This window comes from Adiantum capillus-veneris, chromosome 16 (genome assembly GCF_014529385.1).
Source record: "Adiantum capillus-veneris isolate H3 chromosome 16, ASM1452938v2, whole genome shotgun sequence".
Classification (NCBI taxonomy): Eukaryota; Viridiplantae; Streptophyta; class Polypodiopsida; order Polypodiales; family Pteridaceae; genus Adiantum; species Adiantum capillus-veneris.
In genome coordinates, this window is record NC_140946.1 from 114,239,362 (window position 1) to 114,263,800 (window position 24,439).

General features: G+C 41.5%; 1 protein-coding gene across 2 annotated transcripts; it reads left to right on the forward strand.

Annotated features, from left to right (window-relative positions):
* The first annotated feature begins 16,435 nt into the window (after nt 1–16,435).
* Nucleotides 16,436–22,559, forward strand: LOC147439683 (calcium-transporting ATPase, endoplasmic reticulum-type-like). Of its 2 annotated transcripts, none has more exons than XM_086485505.1 (10): nt 16,436–16,546; nt 16,716–18,200; nt 18,513–18,612; nt 18,791–18,912; nt 19,065–19,343; nt 19,471–19,854; nt 20,368–20,477; nt 21,020–21,248; nt 21,419–21,989; nt 22,070–22,559. In XM_086485505.1, exons 2-9 carry the CDS (start codon nt 16,776–16,778, stop codon nt 21,983–21,985), a joined length of 3,216 nt encoding a protein of 1,071 aa, XP_086341631.1. In that variant the 5' UTR covers nt 16,436–16,546; nt 16,716–16,775; the 3' UTR covers nt 21,986–21,989; nt 22,070–22,559. The 2 variants fall into 2 exon arrangements, with proteins under 2 accessions (XP_086341631.1, XP_086341630.1); XM_086485504.1 differs by having other exon boundaries at nt 16,486–16,598.
* Nucleotides 22,560–24,439: the final 1,880 nt, after the last annotated feature.

Here is a 24,439-nt window from a genome sequence, read left to right on the forward strand (position 1 = left end):
CTGTCTGTAGTGGAAACGGAGGCCGAAATGAGCCCAAATCGAAAATCTGAGCAGACCAAGCTCTACGAGTCTTCCCGAAGTATTTGTTGACCTGCGAACGCTTGCCAAAGCTCACTAAAATCGGAGAAAGTGAGCAGGCGTGTACTGGAGCAACTGGCGACTAAGCCTGGGAGGACACAACCTGCTCTGATACCAATTGTTGGAATTAGGGTTGCAGAGAAACGCACACAGCTTGGAGAAGACAAAGGAAGCTCAAGGCACACACTAGAGAGTGTATTACTTAGTGTGCAGTGGAAAGATAGATAGCCCTAGAGTGATGGGCGTATATACAATGCACGGGGGAAAAAACCTCCTAAAGAGGGAAAAAATGCCCCGGCGGTCCTAGTGTGTTCACACACATCACTACCACATGTATATGGTAACACTATGAGGTCCATAGCATACAGAGCACCATTGTTGCTCCCTTCTTGGATACATATGATTGTTTTGCGGAGCACCATTATCTCTAAGACTCTCTTGAATAGCCTTGGTGAGATCTGCTAAAGTCATCTCAGATATCTTTGGCTCCTTAGCAATAGGCTTTAGGGTCATTGGCTGATGCCCCGATGCTTGCGAGCTAATAGATTTAGGCTCAACTGACACTCTTTCTCCTTGAATCATTAAATTATCCTCCAATTGGATTGCATTGGTGGTGACTGCTTCCCAAGTGATGATACCTCTAATGACTAGGCCATTGTAGATATCCTCATGTCGTAATCCCCTAATGAATCTATCAAGCAATTGATTATTATTGAAGTGCTCATTTGGATTACAACGAGAATTTAAATGCTTCAAGCGACTAATAAAGTTTCTCACTGACTCTCCTTCCTCTCGTTGGGCTTTCTGGAGCTGAGAGGCTACACCCCAAAGCACTCCCTCTCGTATGTATTCTTTCAAGAGTAGTCTCCTAAGAGTAGGATAAATCGTTTTTTCTTCCACCCTTAGGGTTCTATACCAATCCCCTGCATTCCCACTTAAGGTTAGGCTTAAAGCATTACTCTTATGCAGGTCATTGTGTTCTCCTAGAGAATCGCATATTTGTTCAAACACTTCGATATGCTTTCTCACATCCCCGTCTCCACTAAATTTTTGTGTGAGCTTGGCTATTTGTACTGCCTTACTTCTAGGCTCTCTATCAGGCGTGTTACGCATATTCTCAGCAATAGATCGACCAATAGCTTGAGCAAATGTTGCCAAGTCACCTAAGTGAGCATGAACCGTGGGTAGAGGTGCTCCAGAGACTACATGTGGAGTAGGTATTGGCATTGGTCTTGGCGCATAGGAAGCCCTTGGGTTCCACGTTGGGTACGATGTTGTGCCATGTGGTGGTCCATAGTTCATATGTGTAGCCCTAGGCATAGCAAACGTCGGATGTGACTTGTTAATGCTAACCCATATAGTCCCATGGAAATAAGAGCTTGGGTGTTGTGGTTGTGGAGCATAGGTAGTTGAAACAATGGGAGGAGTAGGGACTACATGAGTATGATGACCCATAGGTGCATACGATTGGTACACACTTGTAGGTACTGTTGCAGGCATTGAGCTACTATGTAGCGGTGCTTTACTAACAAATTAGGTCCATGGTGTGTTTCTGGGCATGCCCATCATTGGGGTAGGCATGGTAGCCGTGGTGTCATCAAGGGAAAGATGAGCTAGACTTGGAAAGGTAAAGCTATCACTTGTGGGCTCAGATTGCACTGAGACCCCTGGCGAAACAACATACGGAGGATCGATCGGACTTACCGAGGGAGTCTCCATTTGCAATAAGGTCGGTTGTTTAGCCTTTTATGTATCCAAGAATCTCATGAGACCCGTTGAAGGCATGTTGATCCCCTTGTTCTGTCTCTCTAACTCAACGACCCTATGGATGACCTCACAAACTGTTTGTCGTTGATCCTCCACACTAGTAGCACCCATTGTGGATTGTAGGACATCTAACCGACCCACGTGATAGGTGTGACCTGTGTATAGGTCGGTTAGAGTTTTTGTTTGTAGTTCGTACTCCCAGTCTCATTTAAGAACGCTCCATCTAGGATTGAGGTGCTAGGGGTGTCCTTTGAGGTAGATGCAATGTTGCTTTCTAGGGATTGGCCCTTAGCGGTTGCTAAGTTAGGAGCACTCGATTGCTCTCTTAGCAAGGATATTGATATAGGGGCTTTCGCTTTTAACTCTCTTCGTTACTCTGCCTTGCGTAAGCTCTCCAATTCCTTTTCCCTAGCCGTAGTGATATATCGCTCAACCTCTTGCACTTCGGCAAGGCTTCTACCATTGGGTAATATGACCTTGGAGGGGAATAGCTCTGAAGAGTCAGGAGGTGCAGTGAATGAAGTATTCACGTGCACATTCTCTAAGGGCATAGGCTCTACGTTGGTCATAAATGGAGAATTTACTTCCCCGCCCCCCTCATTTACATCATTAACTCCATGTTCGGAGCGAGTGGCTCTACTAAAGGTTTCCTTCAAGCGGCTAAGCACGCTCGGCCCGGACTGTGGGCCCATGGCACGTATGTCTTGGCTTGAGCTATCGGGATTAGGCATTGGGAAACCCTCCATGACGTCGTAGCTAGAGGAAGAGTCACTAGCCGCTATGTTCGGGTCTTGGTTTGTACTACCTTGGGTCCCCGTCGAGGGCCCGGAACCTAAGGTAGGTGGATATTGAGAACTCGCGTAAGTCAGAATTCTCTCTAGTTGCTCCATCTCTAGCACACGACAAGAGCGCAGATGCATGTGCCTTTGGCACCCTACAAGCGTCGACGAATAACCTCGAAGGTTAACCGCTTACTTTTTTAGGCGTCCGTTTTCACTCGTTTTTTTTAATTGACTTTTTTAATGTTTTTTAATGATCGATTTTTTTTATTAAAGTGTGTGATAGATCAAAACGAGCGTATCACTCAGAGGGTCACGGTGTGCTTTACAGCACAACGTTCGGTCACCTGAAGCTCCGTTGGTCCTCAAAAAATTTGATTTTTAGCTACGTGTGAAGCTAAAACTCGTAATTTTAAAGGGTGATAGATGCCTAAGCCTGAGCGTGAGCTTGGGCTTGGATCTGGGAGATATTCCCGATCCCGGTCCTACCTTTTAAATTGTTTTTTTTTTTTTGGGATAAGGTCGCCGCGGCCTGCGCGAGCACACACACACTCTACCTACCTACTTACAACTAATACACCTACTGTTACACACTAACACACTTCATTAGCTCTCACAGATCTACTTCCTACTTACTGTACTTTGCATTACACAGAACTAACAACCTTAATACTAACACCTTATACGGAGAAAAAGCACAGTACCTTTGAAAACTCCATTAACAAAGAAATACACAGTAGTAACACAAAAACCTTCGTCTCAACACACACACTCTCCTTCCTTACCTTTCCTACAATTGAAATTGCACCACAAAAGAAGCACAGAGTGCCATTCAAGCTTAGTGTATGGCATTCCTTGGCAATGGCACCAAAAATGTACGCGTATATTGCATGTGTCAATGCAAGGAACTTGCCGATACACTGTGTGCGAGCCACAAATGGCTCCAAGCACACAACAAGCCTATCGTGCCGCCGCAATGCTCGATTGCACACACACTCTCTCTCTCTCTCTCTCACACACACACACATACACACACAAGGAGATGAAGAAGAAGAAGATGGAGATGGAGTCAGAGCACTGTTCAATTGCACAAATGAGAGAATGAGTGAATTTTAGGTGTAGTTGACTTGTATATGAGCTCGCTCCATTCACACTTGGGTGCCCATGCTTAGCCAAGTAATCCCTTGAATGTTCCAGTTAGAGCGCGCCTCTCATCGGCGATCACTCTTACCCTTTTCCTATTAGACCGACAAGCCCGGTACCTAGCTCTATTAAGTAAATATACAACGTCCATCGTAGGTGATAGGGTGTCCGTGAGCCGTGAGGGTTAACAACACAATTCTCATCTACTTTTGCATTACATCTCCTTAACAAGCCATCGTGATACTTCACCTTGTTTTTTGACATCCTCACAATTGTGAGTGGTAGATTTATATTATCTCGGAAAAGAATGTACAATAAGCCTCAAGTATAGTCCACGGTTTGCATTGCTTTCAACATATTCTTTTTAGACTACATAAGTAGTCCTTAGTAAAGGGTTGGATTTTGGGTGGATCACTAGACCATTGGATAAAGCTTCCAAATAAGTGCCACGTGACAAGCTAATAGTAATAAACATTTTTTAAAAATTATTTCTTTTAGGCCTTTGTGAGAGGGTGTTGACATTTGTGTACCTCTCTCTTTGAAGAGGGCATAGTATTGTGTCAAATACTATTTTTTACGCTTTTGAAATTTATTGTAATCTAAATAGTCCATTGTTACATTTTTTCCAAAAAAATAGAATATATTCTATTGTGATACCACATGTCTAAAATACTAGTATCACTTTCCTTTTTTTTTTCTCTTACAAAGAAGCCTCTTATTATGATTTTTTTTTTTGGCAAAACTCACAATTGTGAGTGATTATATTAGAATGCCACCAAGAAATATACAAATCAGCTTCAAGCTCACGCAGAGCTTTGAGAGACAATGGTTACATCAGAGCCTAATTAGAAGTATGCAATAATGTACTATTACCAAAAGCCCAATCCTTTACACAACGAGGCTCGTATTATTATGAAATTCTTCTCAATAGTCTTATGTAGGCCATAGTGAATTTTGAACTTGTTTTTTTTTCAATAATCACAAGTGTGATTAGGTCTCCCCAATCTCGAAAAATTTAAAAATCCTTTCAACACATCTCGAGTACATAAGTGAAGGGTGAGTTTAGGCAATGAAAAGACCTTAGAGGTGGAAAGTCAAAAGACTTTTTGTATGCATATAAATAGAGATGGTGGAATGCACATTATACATTTGTGTTTTTCTTCTTAATTTTCTTTCCTCTAGCGTTTTCAAGCCATCAGGAAATCCTTTTTGGCTTTTTAAAAGAAGCCTTAGAGGAGGGTTGAGTTAAGCATACTTTCAATGCTTTCAATGATGATTGAGACTTACCTTAAATGTTATTTCAATTTTAAAATATTAAGTGGATCTTTTATCTCACCTTTCATTTCACATCCTCACATGGCTTGACTTCTGTTCCATTCTATTCTTTTGGAATGCTAAAGTGCAGCTTCACCTTGCATGATTCTAACAAATTCTATACACACACAAACATATATATTAATGAGTTCTTTATCTGTGTGTGTGAGAACAAACCATGGTAAAGGGAATAAAACCCGATAAAATATGTAAGAGCTTAGTTCAAAAATCCACAAATTGTAATATTTTTGCTAGTATTTCGGCTTCTTTGCAAGAAGGAAACTCGACCGCTCCATAAAAGAGACATTCTTGAACAATGCTTCACCTTATATGATTCTAGTTAAACTCAATGTAATGATTTTATCACTTTCGTATTGTTTTAGAAAGCCACCGTGACCCTTTCACTTGTTTTTTATAGAGCTATAAGGAAAGCCGATTATGACTTGATAGATTACTATAAACAAAATTAATTACAAGATAAGTCCTACGTGAAGATCTAGAACATCAAGTGCTCATAAGGTAAAGCATAGCCCTACAGTTCACATATACTAACTTACAGGGGGCCACCCTCAATAGTACAAATAAAACACCACAAGGCTGCGTGGCTATCATAGGAAAGAAGCCCATTGCTGCTGAGCTGAACCCTTTCCAAACAGCTGGATGGTGACCGAATCAAAGCATTGCATAGATCTTGATTGTAGAGAACATAGCCAATCCGGATGGAGCTAAACTGCTGCGCAGATATTGATTGTAGAGGACATAGCCAAATTCAGATGGAGATGAATCCGAAACCAATGAATCTTCGATGAGACATCGGGATGATTAGGGAGCCATGCCCTTCCAAAGGCCTCTGATTGCTATCACATGGGGCTCCACTGGCTACCTCCCGAAAGACAGACCCATGAATGCAGAAGCAAAACGTATCTGTTGCTCGATGCCCTCCTAGGAGGAGGTGGGGGTGGAGACCACTCCAAGGAACAAAAATTAGGGAACCTTTGATAAGGGAGAAGCAAGATCGAAGCGAGCTAAGCAGCTCGGTCCCTCCCCCTAGAAGGAGCCGTTGCATGCCACCCCAAACAAGATGACCTTCACTAACACCTATTTGCTGTATGCCCTACCACATGCACATCTAGGAGCCTCCTGCTCATGTTCCCTCTCAAGCTGCACAAAGCCAAAGCAAATCGCTTTGTGAAACCTCCAAAAGAAATTATGCTATCATGCTTTCAACATATCCTTAATCTATTTAAGCATGTGAACTTTGTGTTAAAGTTTCTTTTTTTTTCTCATTTTGGCAATTCTCACAATTTGTGAGAGTACTATATAACTACAACAAAAAAAATACATCATAACTTCATGCCAAATCCACCATGAGATCCGACTAACAAGGGAGCCACCCAAGCACAAGTCGGTGAGTGTGTTAAAGTTTCTTATTTCCTGTGTGTGTGTGTGTGTGTGTGTGTGTCTGAGAGAGAGAGAGAGAGAGAGAGAGAGAGAGAGAGAGAGAGAGAGAGAGAGTAAATACGCAACAATGACTTATATTGATGTTTTATAATGCTTATGAGAGCGAGCATGTGTGTGTGTGTGTGTGTGTGTGTGTGTGTGAGAGAGAGAGAGAGAGAGAGAGAGAGATTAAATACACAACAATGACTTACATTGATGTTTTATAATGCTTATGAGAGCGAGCATGTGTGTTGTGTGTGTGTGTGTGTGTGAGAGAGAGAGAGAGAGAGAGTAAATACGCAACAATGACTTATATTGATGTTTTTTCCATTTTTCTTCAAAAAAAAGATTCATTGAACCATATTTTAGAAGAAATTTACGATTTGATCAATCTGTTTGGAATTTTTGCTAATCATTAAGGTGTCTATAACTCTACATAAGGGTTTGCACTTGGTGGAAGCTCAAGAGCACCTTAATGGCTAGAAAATATTCCCAAAAGTAGACATGGTAACCATAAACATGGCCCACGTCATGTAATATTGCACAAAAGTAAACGAGGCAGCCAGGAAACCCTTGAAAATATTATTTTCACCATCATGCCAATGAGGTCGCAGCCTAGCGATGACTCATGCCAATGTTATCGACACTCAAGTCATTCCCACTGTTGATCCCAAAAACCCACTTTCTTGGCTTCGATTTTTAAGGTCAAGCCAATGATACAATTGGGATTTCTTTGCCAATGTATGCGAGGATTTATAACTAAACTGTCCAATTTTTAATTTTGAAAATTAAGGGCCTTTGAAATTACAACCGAAAGATTTACACCACAAATCGGGTTATGTGGGCACTGATGCCCACTAACCCTTTATCATCATGTCAACAAGCATCATTGCAAAGTGTGGAAGGAAGAAAACACAAGTGAGAGAGGGGAAATGCAATTTGGAAAAGATAAGGTAGTAGTAGTGAGAGTCAAGAATCAATCAAGATGGAGAATAAAGCAATGCTCTTTTAACAATAACCATGCTTGTTCTAAAGATAATGATGAATGGTTGCTAACCTAATTCATAGCCATACATGTGGATTTAAGTTCATGTTGTCCATCCACCTAACGCACCACAATCTAAAATAGGTGGGCCCATCCACTCACACCATAATTAATGGCATCATAATTAATGGCTTACTTAGAGCGTTTGTAGGTTCTAGTCCTTAGAAAATTCATCGTCCTTTTTCCCACTTTTGGTTGTTTTGATTGGGACCATGCATATTTTTAAGAAGTTTATCTCCCCAACTTTATCTCCCATCAACAATATTCAAGATTAAAATGAAGGAGAGGAAATTGTGTGTAAGGCACTCACACTCGGATTCGATGCTCACATATTAGCACGCACACGCACACGCACACGCAATTTCAATATCATTATAGATTTTGATGACACACTTGTCTTATTAACTTCCATTAGTATATTTAAACACTTGGATGTGTAATTAAGATAATATGCACATTGCATAGAATTAGATTGTTGAATCTATGCTAGCTTGCTCATGCAATCTTTAGATTTGCACTTGATTTTTTGGATTCCATTCATTTGTCGAGACCTCTATAAATGCAGATAAGATAAGATTGTTTGTTAGCGAGATTTTTTTTTTTTGGCAAGGCTACATGGGCTAGACGACCATCACCCATAGAGCCATTTACAAAAATACCTAGCAGACGAATCTGACCCCTAATTACTATTTGTCATTTGATTAAAAAACCATAACTCAGATATCAATCTTTGAATTGTAAGCAGACATCAAGATATCCAAAGCATGGGCACTTAATCGGAATAGAGTGCACATCTAAACCATCATAAAGTGAGATTTTCATGCATAAATTACAGAAAAAGTAATAGAGAAAACTAGGTGCCATGTAATTCTACACTTTGGATTCAAGAGACTTCAATCACTAAAAATTACTGAAGCAATTCTTGGGTAAGTGTGGAGCAAATCTACTTCTTTGAAGATATTGTCATACGATAATCGGAGAGATGCACACACTTAGTTTTGTTTGCTGTTGTGTGCGTGTGCACATGCCTGCCCCACATAAGTTAAATCTTCATAAGTAAAAATGATTTACATGTTAATCAAATCTAAATCATGTTAATCAAATCCAAGTTTGAGGCATCAAACGTAATTTTCTCTCTCTAGGCTAGACAAGAAAAATGCCAAAAATTGTCTACACTGAGCTAAGAAGTTGACGATACCAAGGCTTTACAATACTAGGTCCTAGGAGACTCTTCGGAAAATTGAAAATCCCCTAGGAGAGTTCTAAGGATAGAAACATGGTTTTTGCTACCAAAATGGAATAGAAATGACCTTAAATTGGACATTTTCTCTTTGTTAGAAACCTAGAGAGGGAAATAAGACTTAGATAGATCATAATGGGATGCCCAGCTTTTTTTTTTTCAAAACTCATAGTGGTGAGTGGATTATATTGAAAGATCTAAACAATTACAAATTCCTACCATACTCATCATGAGCCATGACCAGTTCACCAGATGAAAGATACATCGGCTGATGGGGGAGCCATCCCATGAAAATAGACGAGCCCATACTTTCACCTTTGCACGTCCATTAGCATGGTGCCCAGGGTCCTGCTCCACTCCTCTGAGTTTCTTTGCTTTCTAATGCCGATGATTGTTACCCTGCTTTCTTGAATTATCTCCGTGAACTTTGCTACTTCCAAGGAGTTCTCGAAGATCCAACAATTCCTTTTCTTCCAAATGTGTTTAAAGTAGCAATAACTCACGATCTGTGTGAAATGAGCAGTGTCTGACTCTTGCACATCTTCCCTCCCAAGAAGAGATCGTTCTTGAGGAACTGTATTCCCTAAGTTTTTTGGACCCATTTGCAAATCTTGCCTACAAGACCACAGATCCACGGACACTCCTTAAACAGGTGAGAGAGGTATTCACAAGACATTCTACATTGCAAGCATCTATCTGGACCAATTTCTATGGCAAGGACCTTCACTCCAGTTGGCATTTCTCCCCATAACACCTTCCCTAAGAAGACCTTCATCCCATGCGGCCATTGAGGGCACCATATCTTCTGCATGACCGTCTCCCATCTTGACCCTGGCCAACTTTTGCCCCACTACTTATTGAGCGGGGAGAACCAATCCTGTGAATCAATGAGGGCGAGATACACATTCTTAGTTTGGGGTTTTAAAAAATGTATGTTCATAGGCCAGTGCCAAGCTTTCCACTCAATATTGGATTCACAATCAGGTAAATACCATCTATTGAGCCGTTCAAGGGCTCTATTGGTCAATAATCTTTATGACCCACTAAGGTTAAATTCAAAGGCCAGTTGATCAACATCCTCTGCTATAGTCCCACAATTGACCTATATGCCTAATACCTTTGTTATTGACGTTTCTCACCACTTCCCTCCAAAAAGGGGTGAGAAGGACGTCTCCAGCCTTCGAAAGCCAAGGGGACCATTGAGATATGGAGAGACATCGCTGCTCTGTTGCATTTTTGAGTAAGCTCGCTTGCCATACCCCCGAGCCCCAAGTTTCAGGACGGCCTATTGCAGGGCCATTAACTTATCATGCACCTCGAGCCCTTTCCACCGGCCACCTTGTAAGCATATTTTGGAGTTGTTCATCATATCTTTGGCCATAATAGCCCAAGCCTTGTCTTGCTTACTGAGGGCTACCACAAACTTGTCACATTGAGCCTCCACGTGAGTGCTAGGATTGAGGATCCCAAGCCCGTCTTGCTCTACAAGTCTCGCGATCGTCTTCCATTTCGCCCACTATCAGGGGCTACGTCTTTAATGTTCTTCCAAAGAAACCCTCTTTACTGGTTTCAAAAATTCTTTCCAGTTGCATTTAGATAGCTTGAGAAACGGACCATTGAAGCTATATATGGAAGCATAAATGAATTGATAGCATTCACTCTGCTTGAGAAGTGGAGAACTTGGGGAGAAGCACATACTCCCATCTTCGCATCTTAATCTTGACTTTCTCCATAACCCACAAGAACCTCTGCTTGTGAGAACTTTCCACCCCTAGAGGGGCTCTTGGATGCCGGAATATCTTCCCTTTGGACACTATCTTCCCGATCCACATAGACGGATCAAACGAGTCATTCTTGGATAGAGAGATCAATCTCAATTTTTCAATACTACACTTTGACGCTAAGGCTAGGGAAAATGTTTGCACAATTTCCAAAGCCTTCTTGATAGCCTCAGGGCAAGCCTTGAGAAAGAGCAGGGAATCATCTGCAAAAAGCTTTGCTAGAAGTTGGTCATTATTAGGCAGAGCCAATCCTTGAATCTCTCCTTTAGCAGCACTGACTTGTAGTAATGTAACAAGAGGGTGGGATCCAAAGGCAAACATAAGAGGGGCAAGTGGGCATCACTGTTTTATTTATCTTTTAACCTCAAAAGCACCCACAATGCTCTCATTGAATAGAAGCTCCGATTGGCTACCAACACCAAGGGTGTTGACCATGTGGCACATCCGTGGCCCAAAGCCTCATGACTTCATGACATCTTCAATGAATGACCAAGTTATCGTGTCTTAGGCTTTATCCAAATCCAATTGAAGCAAGATACACTCTTGTTTAGTGAAAGTGGCGTATTCAATGGCGACCATTGCTACCAGAATGTTATCATAGATAGACCTTCCCTTGATGAATCCATGTTGGTGGGGGGTGAGGAATTTTCCAAGGAGGGTGGAGAGCTGAAGGGCTACAATTTTGGCGATAATTTTATAAGCTACATACATCATCATTATGGGGCACCAATGCTTAAGTTGGGAGCACCAGACTTTCTTGGGGATAGGCTTAATGAGGCCTCTTTGGATGCTTAGGTCCATGAACCCATCATCGAGGGCTTGATTAGCCATCCTCATGATGGGATACTTAAGATCGTCCCAAAATTCCATGAAAAACTCAATAGTCAACCTATCCCAACCTGGAGATCTTCCTTTGCCCAAAGCATGCAGCACAAGGGAGCATTCATCCTCAATAAATTCCTTCTCTAGAAGGAGAGTAGGATACCGTTCTTTTGACGCTCCCAAGGAGAGTCGATCTGGCATCATCTATTGCAGGGGAACGAGCCTCAAGTTGGCCTATGATCTATCGTAGGTGGTTGAGCATTAATACAACCATTTCATCAGGATTTTTAGTATCATTTCCATTCTCATTTGTGAGCATGTGGATTAGGCCCCGACTTCTTTTGACTTTGAGGGCCCTAAAGAAGTGTGTATGGTTGGCCTCCTTCAACTGGAGAAAGATTTCTCTGGAAAGGATTCTTGTCTTCCTCACCTCCTCTAGTTGGAGAACGGTTAATTTTGCTTTAGCTTCTAGCCATCTACTGTGTTCCACCTCTGAAGCAGAGCCTTCCTGTTTTTTGATCTCAACTTCGTCAGTGAGCTGAGTGCTTTCTTCTAGGACCTGCAATTTTGATGGCTTTTTGAATACTCTTTGCAAAAATATCCCAAGCCCTTGGGCTTCCCGAGTCCACATATTTTTGAAGTTTGCTCAGAGCTTTGAGAGTCAGGCTTCTGAAGAGAGGGTCTTTGAATAGATAGTCCCCTGTTGAGAGTAGCTTTTTAGACCCTTGGTTTTTTTCAATTTTATGCTTAGCAAAAGGTGACCTGAAAGGCACTGTGACGTTGTCACCTTCACATCCAGCCAAGAAGGAAGACAATCATCCCCAATAGAAGGAGAAATGGTGGAAGAGGAAAAAAGTTCTCAAAAGTCACTTGAACTTCTAAAAATATAAAGTACTTTTGGTCATGTAAGTACTATCTAGCAACCATAGTCGAGAGTCCTTGAGGGTGGGACATATTTTTGAAAGCCATTTTTCTTTCAAAAAATGTCTCCACATTATTTAATCAATCTAATTTTCTCCCATTTAAGGTGCAATGAGCATAGATGGAGAAAGAAGAAGGTAAGGAAGCTCAAGAGGACACAAAACTATGAATACAAGGATATATACCCCAAATTAAAGAGTGTTTACACAATGCACAAGGGAAAAAAACCTTCTTAGGAGGGAAAACTGTGTTCCAGATGGTCCTAAGTGTGTTCACCTATGTCCACTATCGTAGTATGGTAGCAGACCCCCCCTCAAATGGGTTAAGTGTATAGCTACCAATGAGGGGAATGGTGTGGAGTCTCCTAAACTTAATAAAAGGGTGCACAAAAGGGGCTAAATGAGTACTCACAAGTTCCATGTATGATGCTAGACGAGTGCATAGCCTAGCTCTATATAATGAGCCTCTTTGTAGTCACTTTCAATCAATTTAGTTTTTGTGTCCAAACTTTACTCTAATTTCCATTGAGTGATTAATCTTGCGATTAAAATGTTATTACCATGAATGAAACACTTTCTAAACCTCCCTTATACCTAAAAATGGTATCAAAGCCATGAGAGATTATTAAAATCTCCTAATCATCCATTAAGATCCATATGCTAGATCATGTGGTCTCACCATTGTGATTGATTTAAACTTAGTTTGCATTGGTTGAGTTTTAACTCATTAATTTCTCCTTTTTGAAGATTTATGTACACATTATGGACCACTATTTGCATTAGGCTAGTGGTCCACAATCTTCGAAATTGAACTTCATTAGCCTTCTTAATCACTTTATTAAGTGTTGGAGAGTGTGTGGTTTCCGCTCTGCCAAGCCAAAAGCTATTTTGGGGGTAACCCTCACAAGGTGCTCACGTGGGGCAAGTGGCCTAGCTCACTTGAAAGGGGTTGTTGACTCAAAGGTTGTAGGCTCAAAGCTTGTGGCCATTTTGAGCATTCACGGATGGACACAAGGCACATTGTAAATCACCGTGAAGGTAAAGGGCATACTGCCCTTTTGGGTCCACAAGGATGCTATCCTACAATAAGAGCCTTTTCCATAGGCCCAAGGCCCATCTCTCAACCAAGGAGAGCTTCACGTGAGTCTCCCCAAGGTCCTTGAAGAAGAGGCCCTCTACCTACAAGAGAACTCCTACAGGGACTTCAAGAAATTGCAGCTGAGCACTAGTTCCATTCCTTTGCTAAGTGAAACATGCCAAATCACCAAACCATGTGCAAAATAAACACTTTCAATAGTCAAACACAATGCAATAAAGCATTAGAAACAAAAGACAAAGGTAAAGTAGGAGGACAACTAATGGTAGTGACAAAGTTGAAGTTTTCTCTATTAGTGGAGTTAGATGGGATAAGCTAGCAGAATCTTGGTCCCAGACTTGTCGGCATTTGTTCAAGGGGAGGCCTTTATTATTCTTTTTTGCAAGCCCTTCGATTAGAGACTTGTGGTGGCTCCTGGATTGCAGTGGTGCTCGTGAATAGGAGTAATACCTCTTTGTCTTGTCTCTTGGATTGCGGATGTTTACTCTTGGAGTGGAAATTGTTAGAGTTGGCATAGTCTAAACCCCAAGGAGAGGGTTTCTAAGGTTTTTATACTTTAGCCTATGTCTTGGTATGTACCATCCCTAGTATTGGATGCCTAGGTGGTAGGAATCATGTGCTAGCATGTGAAAAAGGGACCTTAAGTGTATAGGTACTCATGAGGGACATTTCTAGATTGTATAGAATCACTTAGACTTAGTAAAGGGTGCATAAAAGAGATTAAAAGAGTATCCATGAGTTCTCTAGTGGATTTGGGCTTATTTGGAGCCTCTTATGATGTCATGTATGATGCAAAATGAGATGCTTAGTCTAGCTCTATACAATGAGCCTCTTTGTACTCACACTCAATCAATCTAGTTATCATTTTGTGTCTACACTCTACTCTAATTTCCATTAAGCTCGTGATTAGCGTGTCACTACCATGAATGCAACACTCTTTAAACCTTCCTAATCCCTAGGTCCATACTATTGTGGCATTCAAAACTTTGTTTCATGGACTATATAAGTCACTACTTACAATTGCTTAGAAGATTTAGCATACACAGTTTTTGATTCAAAGGCTATTTCTAATGGAAAAATTTGGCATGCTAAATTTTGCTAGTTTGCTATATTTGCAAAAGATTGATATGGTGACTTAGTTTCCACCTCTCAAGATACCATTGAAACATTGTATGTGAAGGCTATATTTTTGGTAAAATACAACATTCTAAGTTTCCTCTGTGTGGTTTTATGTGGGCTACTTGCAACTTGTAGCTTGTCCATAGTGACGTTTGTGGGCTGATGTATACTCAATTTTTTGGGTATCACGTGTACTTTGTGACTTTTATTGATGAGTATTCTAGACATGCATGTGTGTTACTAAGGCAAAGTCCAAAGTGCTTATGTGCTTCAAGCAATTTCTCTAGTTGAAAATGAGTTTGATTGTAATGTGGGCATCCTCTATTTGGGTATGGGGAGGAGTATACGTGTAAAGAATTCAATGCATTTTGGGCAAGTCATGGGATAGATCACCAATGCATAGTGTTGTATATCTCTTAGAAAAATTAAGAGGAAATCTAGGACTTCTAAAGATGGCACGGTGAAAAAACCAAGCTTTTCCATATGTGATTTGGCAAGTCTATTACATGCGATGCATATGTACTAAATAGGTGTCCCACTAAAGAATTATAGTTTGTCAATCCATATGATGGCAAGAAGCCATCTATTGGTCACTTAGTGCATTTGTTTGCTTTCCGTATGCTTTAGCGCTGAAGCAACAACGATGAAAATTGGGTGATAAGACCGATAAATGTATTTTTGTTGGTTATAATCTAGAAGGAAAAGATTACAAGTTGTTTAATCCGATTGTTTTTGTGAAAGATACCATTCAACCCTTGTTAGAATGTACCAAGGAGACATACATGAGCTCAGAAAATGTATATGATATCTTCTTTGTTTTTTTTTCTTTTTTGGGGGGGGGGGGGGGGGGGGGGGGGGTATCCTTCACCTTCTCTTGGGAGACAACAATTTACTTGGAAGGAGGGGAACCTTTAGAGATCTTGTTGCCTTAACTACAATGAAAACAATCATTTAGCAAGTGTTTATAACATATTGGTTGGAGAAAGCCGATGCTGTCGTCTTGCTGAATGGAGGAGTATTTATGTAGCTCACTAGAGAGTCAAGCTCAATAAGAACTTGAGGATGCCATTTGGGATTGAAAACTTGATTTGAACTCACCCCTAGCACATTACCTATAGGGGTGAGATCAAGGAATGGTACTGCAAGGGAAAATTAGGGAGTCTACCCACACCAGAATGTGGGGGGACTTGAGCTCAAGTGTGAAACTTGGGGAGCATTGAAAGAAGTGAATAGGAGAGTTACAGAACACCCATTGGCTTGCTCCACATGCATTCTAATTTTATATAGCACCTTTGTCTCTTTTGTTGCTTATAGTTGCCCAACCATTCTAGTTTTAGATCATTTTGAAGGCCATTATGCTTGTTTAACCCAACAATCATGGCTCATATATAGTACAAGTGTGTGCGAGTGCACACAGACACATCTATATACATATGTAAGCAATGTGGGGATTGATGAGGGAGAGGCACACATGGATGGCGGCCATCCATGTGATGCTGCTGCTTGAGTTTACGTGCATTGAAGGTGAGCATAAGAAGTCATCTAATCGGTCACAAACATGGACCAATATATTGATAACACATTGGGCTTGCAATGACAGTGAGGTTGTAGAGTTGATTCTTGGCTCCGATGGTTGTAAACTCAAGTTAACGTCACCATAAGATCGCAAACACGGGTGCTACCGTGTGGATGGCCCATGTCGCATTGCCATTAGGTATTTCTTGTCAATCTTATCGTTCTTATCGGAGTACATCGTGCTTGTCAAATAGACCTCGACACACACGCACATGAGCACCCACTTACATCCAAGTGTGGCGCTTGGACACACCCCAAAATTCCTCGTTTACAACCCATCTTGGGCGTTCCACACTAGCATGCAGTGTAGGCTAAAGTGAGGACACCTTCCAGCCTTCTCCGAAGCTTCTTACATTTGCGCACACCTTTTAAGCAGGCATGATTCAACACTCGTATATAAGTGCTTAACTTACTCACTGGTTGTAAGGTGAGGCGTGATCTTTGCTTAGTCTGTTATGGCCAACTTATGTGACTCTTTGGTGAGTATTTGTGCAGAAAACGCTGCTTTGATTGCAGGGTAAATGGGTTGGCTTGGAGACGCATCTTCGCTTTTGCACACATTGTTAAGTTGTTTGTTCTTGGTGTTGCAATTGCAGGTTGTCACTGATGAGGGAGAAATATATAGTCCGTTCTGGTGAAAGAAGGTATTGTTAGACATGGCATTGACAGCAGCAAAGCTCACTTCAAATTCTGAGGGCAACAAAATATATCCGGCATGGGCAAGGTCAGTGGATCAATGCATGCACCAGTATGGGGTTAACATTGCATATGGGCTCGGTGATGTTGAAGTTGAGAAGCACAGAGAGAAGTATGGATGGAATGAGCTAGACAAGGAGAAGAGCAAGCCTCTCTGGAAGCTTTTGATGGAGCAATTTGACGACACCCTTGTGAAGATTCTTCTTGTTGCAGCTATGGTATCCTTTGTCTTGGCTGTCTTTGAGGACACCACAGACACAGTTGCCAATGGGCTTGAAGACAATCCAAGTGCTCAGGTTTCAGCCTATGTTGAGCCTTTTGTAATCTTATCTATACTGATTCTAAATGCCTTGGTAGGTGTTTGGCAAGAGAGCAATGCAGAGAGTGCGCTCCAGGCTCTCAAAGAGCTGCAGCCTGATGGGGCGAGAGTTGTGCGAGACGATCACCGCATCTTTGATTTGCCTGCACGTGAGCTTGTTCCTGGTGATGTTGTTGATCTGAGGGTAGGGGATAAGATCCCTGCGGACATTCGAATTGCAAAACTTACAACATCGACACTTAGAGTAGAACAAAGCTCTCTTACTGGTGAAAGCACAGCAGTTCTCAAAACATGTGCATCATCCTCCTTTGATGATATAGATATTCAAGGAAAAGAGTGTATGCTTTTCGCTGGCACAACCATAGTGCATGGGTGCTGCTTGGGCATAGTCACGAGCATTGGGATGGCCACTGAGATTGGCCACATCCAAGCGCAGATACAATCAGCGGCTAAGGAAGAGCAGGACACACCTTTGAAGAAGAAGCTGGATAAGTTTGCACAAATTCTCACAAAATTCATTGGAGCCATTTGCTTTTTGGTCTGGATAATTAACTATAGGCATTTTCTCACATGCGAAATGGTGAATGGGTGGCCTTCAAACATTGCATTTTCTGTTGGCAAATGCACATATTATCTTAAAATTGCGGTCGCGCTTGCAGTGGCAGCCATTCCTGAGGGTTTACCAGCCGTTATAACAACATGCTTGGCCTTGGGCACAAGGAAGATGGCACGTAAAAATGCCATTGTGCGCAAGCTTCCTAGTGTTGAGACGCTTGGTTGCACTACTGTCATATGCTCTGACAAGACGGGCACACTCACAACCAATCAAATGTCGGTAACAGAGTTTGTGGCGAATGGGGACAGCCCTGGGGTCCTTAGACATTTTGAACTTGATGGAACCACATACAATCCCAAGGATGGTGGCATTTTAGAGTGGTGTAAGGGCAAGATGGACCCAAATTTGCAAAGCATAGCTGAGATCTGTGCCTTGTGCAATGATGCCGAAATTGAATACAAAGCAGGTCAGTTTCGGGTGACTGGCATGCCTACAGAGGCGGCTCTCAAGGTAATTTCGTGTTCTGGTTTTTGTTGTGGGAGTTACTCTACATGCATCTAACATAAGCACACATTGAATTTACAGTTTCCCTTACAGTGAATTGACATGAAAATATTCTAGAATAAGATTATGGATTGAATAGGAGGAAACATATTATCAATGAAGGGTACTTAGAGCATGGGTATTAAAATATATCTTGAATGTATGTGGTTTAGAGGACTTACAGGTAATAAACCCCAGGAGCAATTTTGGCATTTGAGAGAAGAATTTTCCTTGATGTAGTGAAGGTTTGATCATTTTGTGAATTTCCTCTGCATGTAGGTTCTTGTTGAGAAAATGGGGATTCCTGATCATGAGAGCATTGGCAAGGTAGAGCAAGGAGCTTTCACCAAAGGACACAGCAACAATAAGGGTGAATTCGGTGCGTTGTTTCGACAGCTCGGTTTGGTGGTTAGTCCAGTTTTAAGAATGCATGTGGTCAGCATCATCTATTAGAAATATCATTCTATAGTGTTGGTGGGTATTTAGCATACATTGATAATCAACTGACTGGTGATTTGACTATTGGCGTTTGAGTAACTTCAGTTTGTGTCTTGCAGCATGCTGTGATTGGTGGGCCCATAGAAGCAACCGCCTGGCTCTACTAGAGTTTGATCGCGTGCGGAAATCAATGGGTGTCATTTCCCATATTGAAAGCGAAGGCAACAAGCTTCTTGTAAAGGTGCAATTTATGGGGATCTTGGAAAGAGATTATTGGAGGTTTCTTGTCACATGTGGTTGCTCTGACTGTAACAATCTGAGTTTCAATATTTTTCTTAAGAACTTGATATAATACTGAGTCGGCTTTTCATGTTATGATTGTGTTTGTTAAAGGGTGCTGTTGAGAGTATACTGGAGAGATGCTCACTTCTTCTGTTGGAAAGTGGAGTTTTGGTCGCAATGGATGAAGAAACACGATTGTTGCTGCTAATCGAGATGCACAGTATGACTTCGAAGGCTTTACGATGCCTTGCTTTGGCATACAAGCAAGATCTTGATCAGTTTGCTGAGTACAATGGTGAAACACATCATGCCCATAAGCAGTTACAAGAGCCAGAAAATTACAGATCCATTGAGAGTGATCTTGTCTTTGTTGGGATCTTGGGATTAAGGGTATGCACTGCTTATCCCATGCTTAGTCTTAAGCTCCTTGAGTCCTGTGTTAGGCTTACAAAAGTTGACATCAAATCATACAAACAGACATCCAGAGGATTCTTAACTTCTTGTGTTTTATGTCCAGGACCCTCCTCGGGAAGAGGTTGCTCAAGCTGTTGATGACTGCCGAGAAGCTGGGGTTAGAGTGATAGTGATCACAGGGGACAATAAGATGACTGCAGAGGCCATATGTAAGGAGATTGGAATATTTCAAGGCGATGAGGACATGAGCTCAAAGAGTTACACCGGTACAGAATTTTTTGCACTGTCCTCGGAACGGCGGTCTGAAATCTTAAGGGGCTTGGGGGGGCGAGTGTTCTCTAGAGCTGAACCAAAGCACAAGCAGGACATTGTTCGAATGCTTAAGGATGCAGGTGAGGTGGTAGCTATGACTGGAGATGGTGTCAATGATGCACCTGCACTGAAGCTTGCTGACATAGGTATAGCGATGGGCATTTGTGGAACAGAGGTTAGCTTCACATCAACATCTATTTGTTTTGCAAGCTCTTTCAAAAAGGATTTTGTGGTGACTAGTTTGTTAATGGAGCAAGCAAGGATAATAACAATTTTTTGCAAGCTCTTTCGTAAGGATTTTGTGGTAACTAGTTTGATAATGGAGCAAGCAAGCATACTTACACCCAAAAATGTTTTATGGGGATACAGAATTATTGCTCTTCCTCTCTTTTGAGTTTTGTTAGTCCCGCTCACAGCATTAGTATGAATCTTAGTATGGGCATTCCATGTCATCTGGGAAACCTGCTAGGTTTTGGGCTTTCTAAAACAAGCCTTAGTGAAGATAGGTGTACATTTGAATGTTTTAGTATTTTTCCTACTTAGGGGACCTACCTTTGCATGAGAAGCATTGAAACTTTCTTTAGTGTGTTTTTTAGAGTGCAGAGGACTCTCTAAACCTTTAGTGTGCCATTTGACTTTTTCTTGTTTTAGATTGCGCATGATTGTTGACTCAATCATACTGTACTAGGTGGCCAAGGAGGCAGCTGATATGGTCTTGGCTGATGATAATTTCAACACAATTGTTGCTGCTGTGGCAGAGGGTCGTTCCATTTATAACAATATGAAAGCTTTCATACGGTATGCTGTCTTTAACTCTTCTGCGTATGCAAAGCACAAAGCCAGGCATCAAGCAGGTACAGGACAGTTTGGGACAATTTTCTAGAGTTGACAATCTAGAGTTAAAAAAATCAAAACGTACTCATATCTTTTAGACCTACATGGCTTTTATTGCGCAAACCCACAACACAAGCTCTATCAATTGCACATCATCTTGCAATCAACATAATCAAGGACATTCATTCAATGACCAAATAGGAGTTTTCTATTTTTTGAGCTAGCATCAAACGACATTAGAGTGATAGTAGATGATGTCATTGTTTACTTGCTTTCATTGTCCTGTGCTTGATGCTACAAATTCATTATTTTCAAATTTTGGGTCATTTCATGATATCTATCCTTTGAAAAAGTTTCTGAAACAAGCTGTATATGCAAAAAATATATAAGTAAACGAGCATCAATGAGGCCAGGGTGGTGCATTTGAACACCCTTCATTTTGACAAGACTACTGACCAACTATCTTTGACTGAGGTTATTGTCTTAAGAAGAAAGGATGTTGGCAGGTACATGATTTCTTCCAACATTGGTGAAGTGGCTTCCATATTTCTGACCGCTTCTTTGGGTCTGCCAGAGGGATTGATTCCAGTCCAGCTTTTATGGGTAAACCTCGTAACGGATGGGCTCCCTGCAACAGCACTCGGATTCAACCCGCGTGACATGTATATAATGAAGGGGCCTCCTCGAAGCAAGAATGACATGCTAATCAGCGCATGGATTCTTTTCAGATACTTGGTATGTCACCATATTCTCTCTCTCTCTCTCTCTCTCTCTCTCTCTCTCTCTCTCTCTCTCTTCTCTTTCATGTATGTGTGTGCGCACATGCATGTAAGCTCAATGCTTACAAGTGGAAGATTCAGCATGGCTGTTTCAGATGCATGATTAGTATATGTTGGTGTTTGCAGGTTGTTGGTCTGTATGTGGGGCTTGCAACGGTAGGGATCTTTGTTATATGGTACACACATGGGTCCTTCTTGGGGCTTGACATATCTAATGATGGGCACTCATTAGTTAGCTTCTCACAACTGTCAAGATGGGGGGAATGCCACACTTGGAATGGTTTTGAAGTTTCGGCGTTCAAAGCAGGATCAAAGACCTTTTCTTTTCCGGATAATCCGTGTGAGTATTTCACAACAGGAAAAGTAAAAGCAACTACGCTTTCCCTTTCTGTGCTTGTTGCAATTGAGATGTTCAATGCTCTCAATGCTTTGTCTGAAAATGGGAGTCTTTTGAGCATTCCTCCTTGGGCCAACCCTTGGCTTATTATGGCTATGGCAGTCTCCTTAACCCTACATATGGTCATACTCTATGTGCCCTTTCTGGCAAAGGTTTTCGGCGTCGTCCCACTCACCTTCAACGAATGGTGCTTGGTCTTCTTAGTGTCCTTGCCTGTTATATTGATAGATGAGCTTCTGAAGGCTGTTGGCAGGAGGCGGCAGCGAGCGCGACAGAAGACACTCAAGTTGTCTTAACAAGGTAGCCGTGTTAGCTTGCTTTTTTCTCTCATGCTGCTAATTTTTCCACAGGTTCTAACTATGTGGGCCTTGTTTTTGAAGGCGTCTGCAAGCCATTAAAGGAGGAAAGTTAGCATTGGAAATAGGATTTTCAATTATTTATCTAGAGTGAGGTGTTGTCAATGGAGCCCAAGTGCGGAGGAAGGTAACTATCGAGTTGCCCCGACCTCCGGGTTCGCAACCTTAGATGGAAGCTCTATGGAGGTTCCCTCCTTGCAAGGTTCTTGTTAATGATAGCATAGACCTTTAAAATGCAAGAGGAAGGGCACAACTTGAATGACTTAAATAGCCAACAGAAAACATATGATCTTTCACAGGTTATCTGTCTCTATAATATCTGTCAGAGACAACGTGATCGCATAATTGCTGCAGCTATCTGACATTACATATTAGGTAAGTTCGACATGAATCGCCAGCCAATGGATTGCCATCATTGATTGTAAGAAATCTAGAATACAAGCTCGGAGAGGTCACCTAACATACATGTATCTATCATGTGGGTTAAACTGAAAAATATTTTGAATTCCTAAAATTGTCACATAAGTACAGAGGTTAATGTTTTAAGTAGCTTCATCTTTTTTTTTTTGCAGATGGAAAGAATATTAAAATTGTCCCTATAATCTTGAAGATAAGGGATTTTCATAATACCCCTTGAGTGCGCGTGACCAAGTGCTTTCACAGAAATTGAATGCCCCTAGTATACAACTGAAAAATGTGTCAAATAGGTCACACAAGGGTTCAATCAGCTTGCAGAGGAAGCTTCTTCATGACACTTTGTCTTTAGCAAAGAGCAGTAGACTTGACATATGTCGCTAGAAAATTGAAGCTAAAAAGCCATCTTGCATAAGGAAATAATGATCTACCACAGGTTTTGAGGATGCACACATAGGCTAGCTCATTGCAAGGATGCCTTTATGTTGTATCCCTTTGAAACAATCAAGAGCTTGTTTGGAGGCTTGCCCATATGGGGCATATCCTACCTTAAGAGCATTAAGGTAGCAAACTTTGATAGAAAGGAGATATGTAGGACACTTATGCTTGGCAATGAGACACACTTAATAAAAAACATCCCCAACATCATTAATTACCTAGTACAACATGGTGCCCTAGAAAACCTTCATAAAATCGCATCTTGTTTTTTATCTCGTATCTTTCCTTCGTTGGTGGGCCTCTTCTAAAGATAGCAAAATGCAATAACACAACCCCTTGGCAGTGGGCTAAATGGAATGCCCAAGGAGTACGGTAGTATTGGGATCCTAGATTCTCTAGGGCATGTCGAAGCCCAGTGTGCTAAATTTATGGTCACCATCACCAAACAAGACCAAGCAGGCTTGGGAAATCATGACATGGGACATGATCGATAAGACGAAGCTCATCTCCCAGAGGGCTCATGGAAAGAGGTCAGAGCTTACCACAAATTGTTGGCACCTAGATGGGCTAATCTAAAACTAGGCGACAACACAGACGAGCTAGAACGAAAATGCACCAGAGAATTAGGCATCATAGAATAGAGGGAGGAAGCTAGATATTTCAAAAACTCCATCACACATTGGTCACCTTGGCTTTCAAAAGTGGGAAGTGACTTGTTGAATCCATTTCGGAGAGAAGTCTTAGTGACATGCTTATGCCCATTTGTGAGGTTGAATTTTATTGGAAAGCCTGGCACTAGCCAAAAAATTGAATTCTCACCAAACCACAAATTAAGAAAATCTACTACAACCTTATGTTCAAACTAGACTGGTTCTCCCCACTCAATCAATAATGGCAGAAGCAATGGCTAGAATCTAGATGGGCATCAATTGCTAGCAACATACGGAACCCTCATTGGCCCGCACCAATGAAGATTTTCCTATGGAAGGTGCTTTGGGGAGCTATTCCTACTAGGATCAAGGTGTTAATAAGAGGGATAGGCTCTGATAGATGGTCCGGATGCAAAGTAGCTAGTGGGAATCCTCTCGACTTATTTCAAAATTGCCCAGCTTTGTGAGGTCTAGTGGGCAGACTATGTAGATGGATATAGAAGACTTGGAAGATTCTGACCTACTCTTGGGAGGCAAGATATGGAAGAACAAAGCCATCCTAATTTGCACCCAAGTTGTCCTCTTCTAACTACTTCAGACGAGTTTGGAAGGTCAGGAACGAACACATCTTTGAAAATGACCTCTCAACAGCCAGCTTCGAAGAGACGTGTTGAATCCTACAACCCCACTTTGAAAATGGTGTTCCCTCAAGAGGCTGTGCTTGAGTTCATTGTATATTTTTTCCAGATTTAGTATAACACCTCTACTCACTATTGTAAGTACGACTTTGAAAAAAAAAAAACTTGCATCAAAATCTTTTTTTTTCTCAAACTCACAATTGTGAGTTGATGTATTAAATTATCCATAGAGAAGTGTACAAAGTAATCTCAAG

What these genes read in the sequence shown, in the direction of transcription:
- LOC147439683 (XM_086485505.1), top strand. Translation starts at nt 16,776, where the DNA reads ATGGCATTGACAGCAGCAAAGCTCACTTCAAATTCTGAGGGCAACAAA. An exon ending in CAACAATAAGGGTGAATTCG is followed by an intron (nt 18,613 to 18,790) that starts GTGCGTTGTTTC and finishes TGTGTCTTGCAG; the next exon opens with CATGCTGTGATTGGTGGGCC. An exon ending in TGGGCATTTGTGGAACAGAG is followed by an intron (nt 19,855 to 20,367) that starts GTTAGCTTCACA and finishes ATACTGTACTAG; the next exon opens with GTGGCCAAGGAGGCAGCTGA.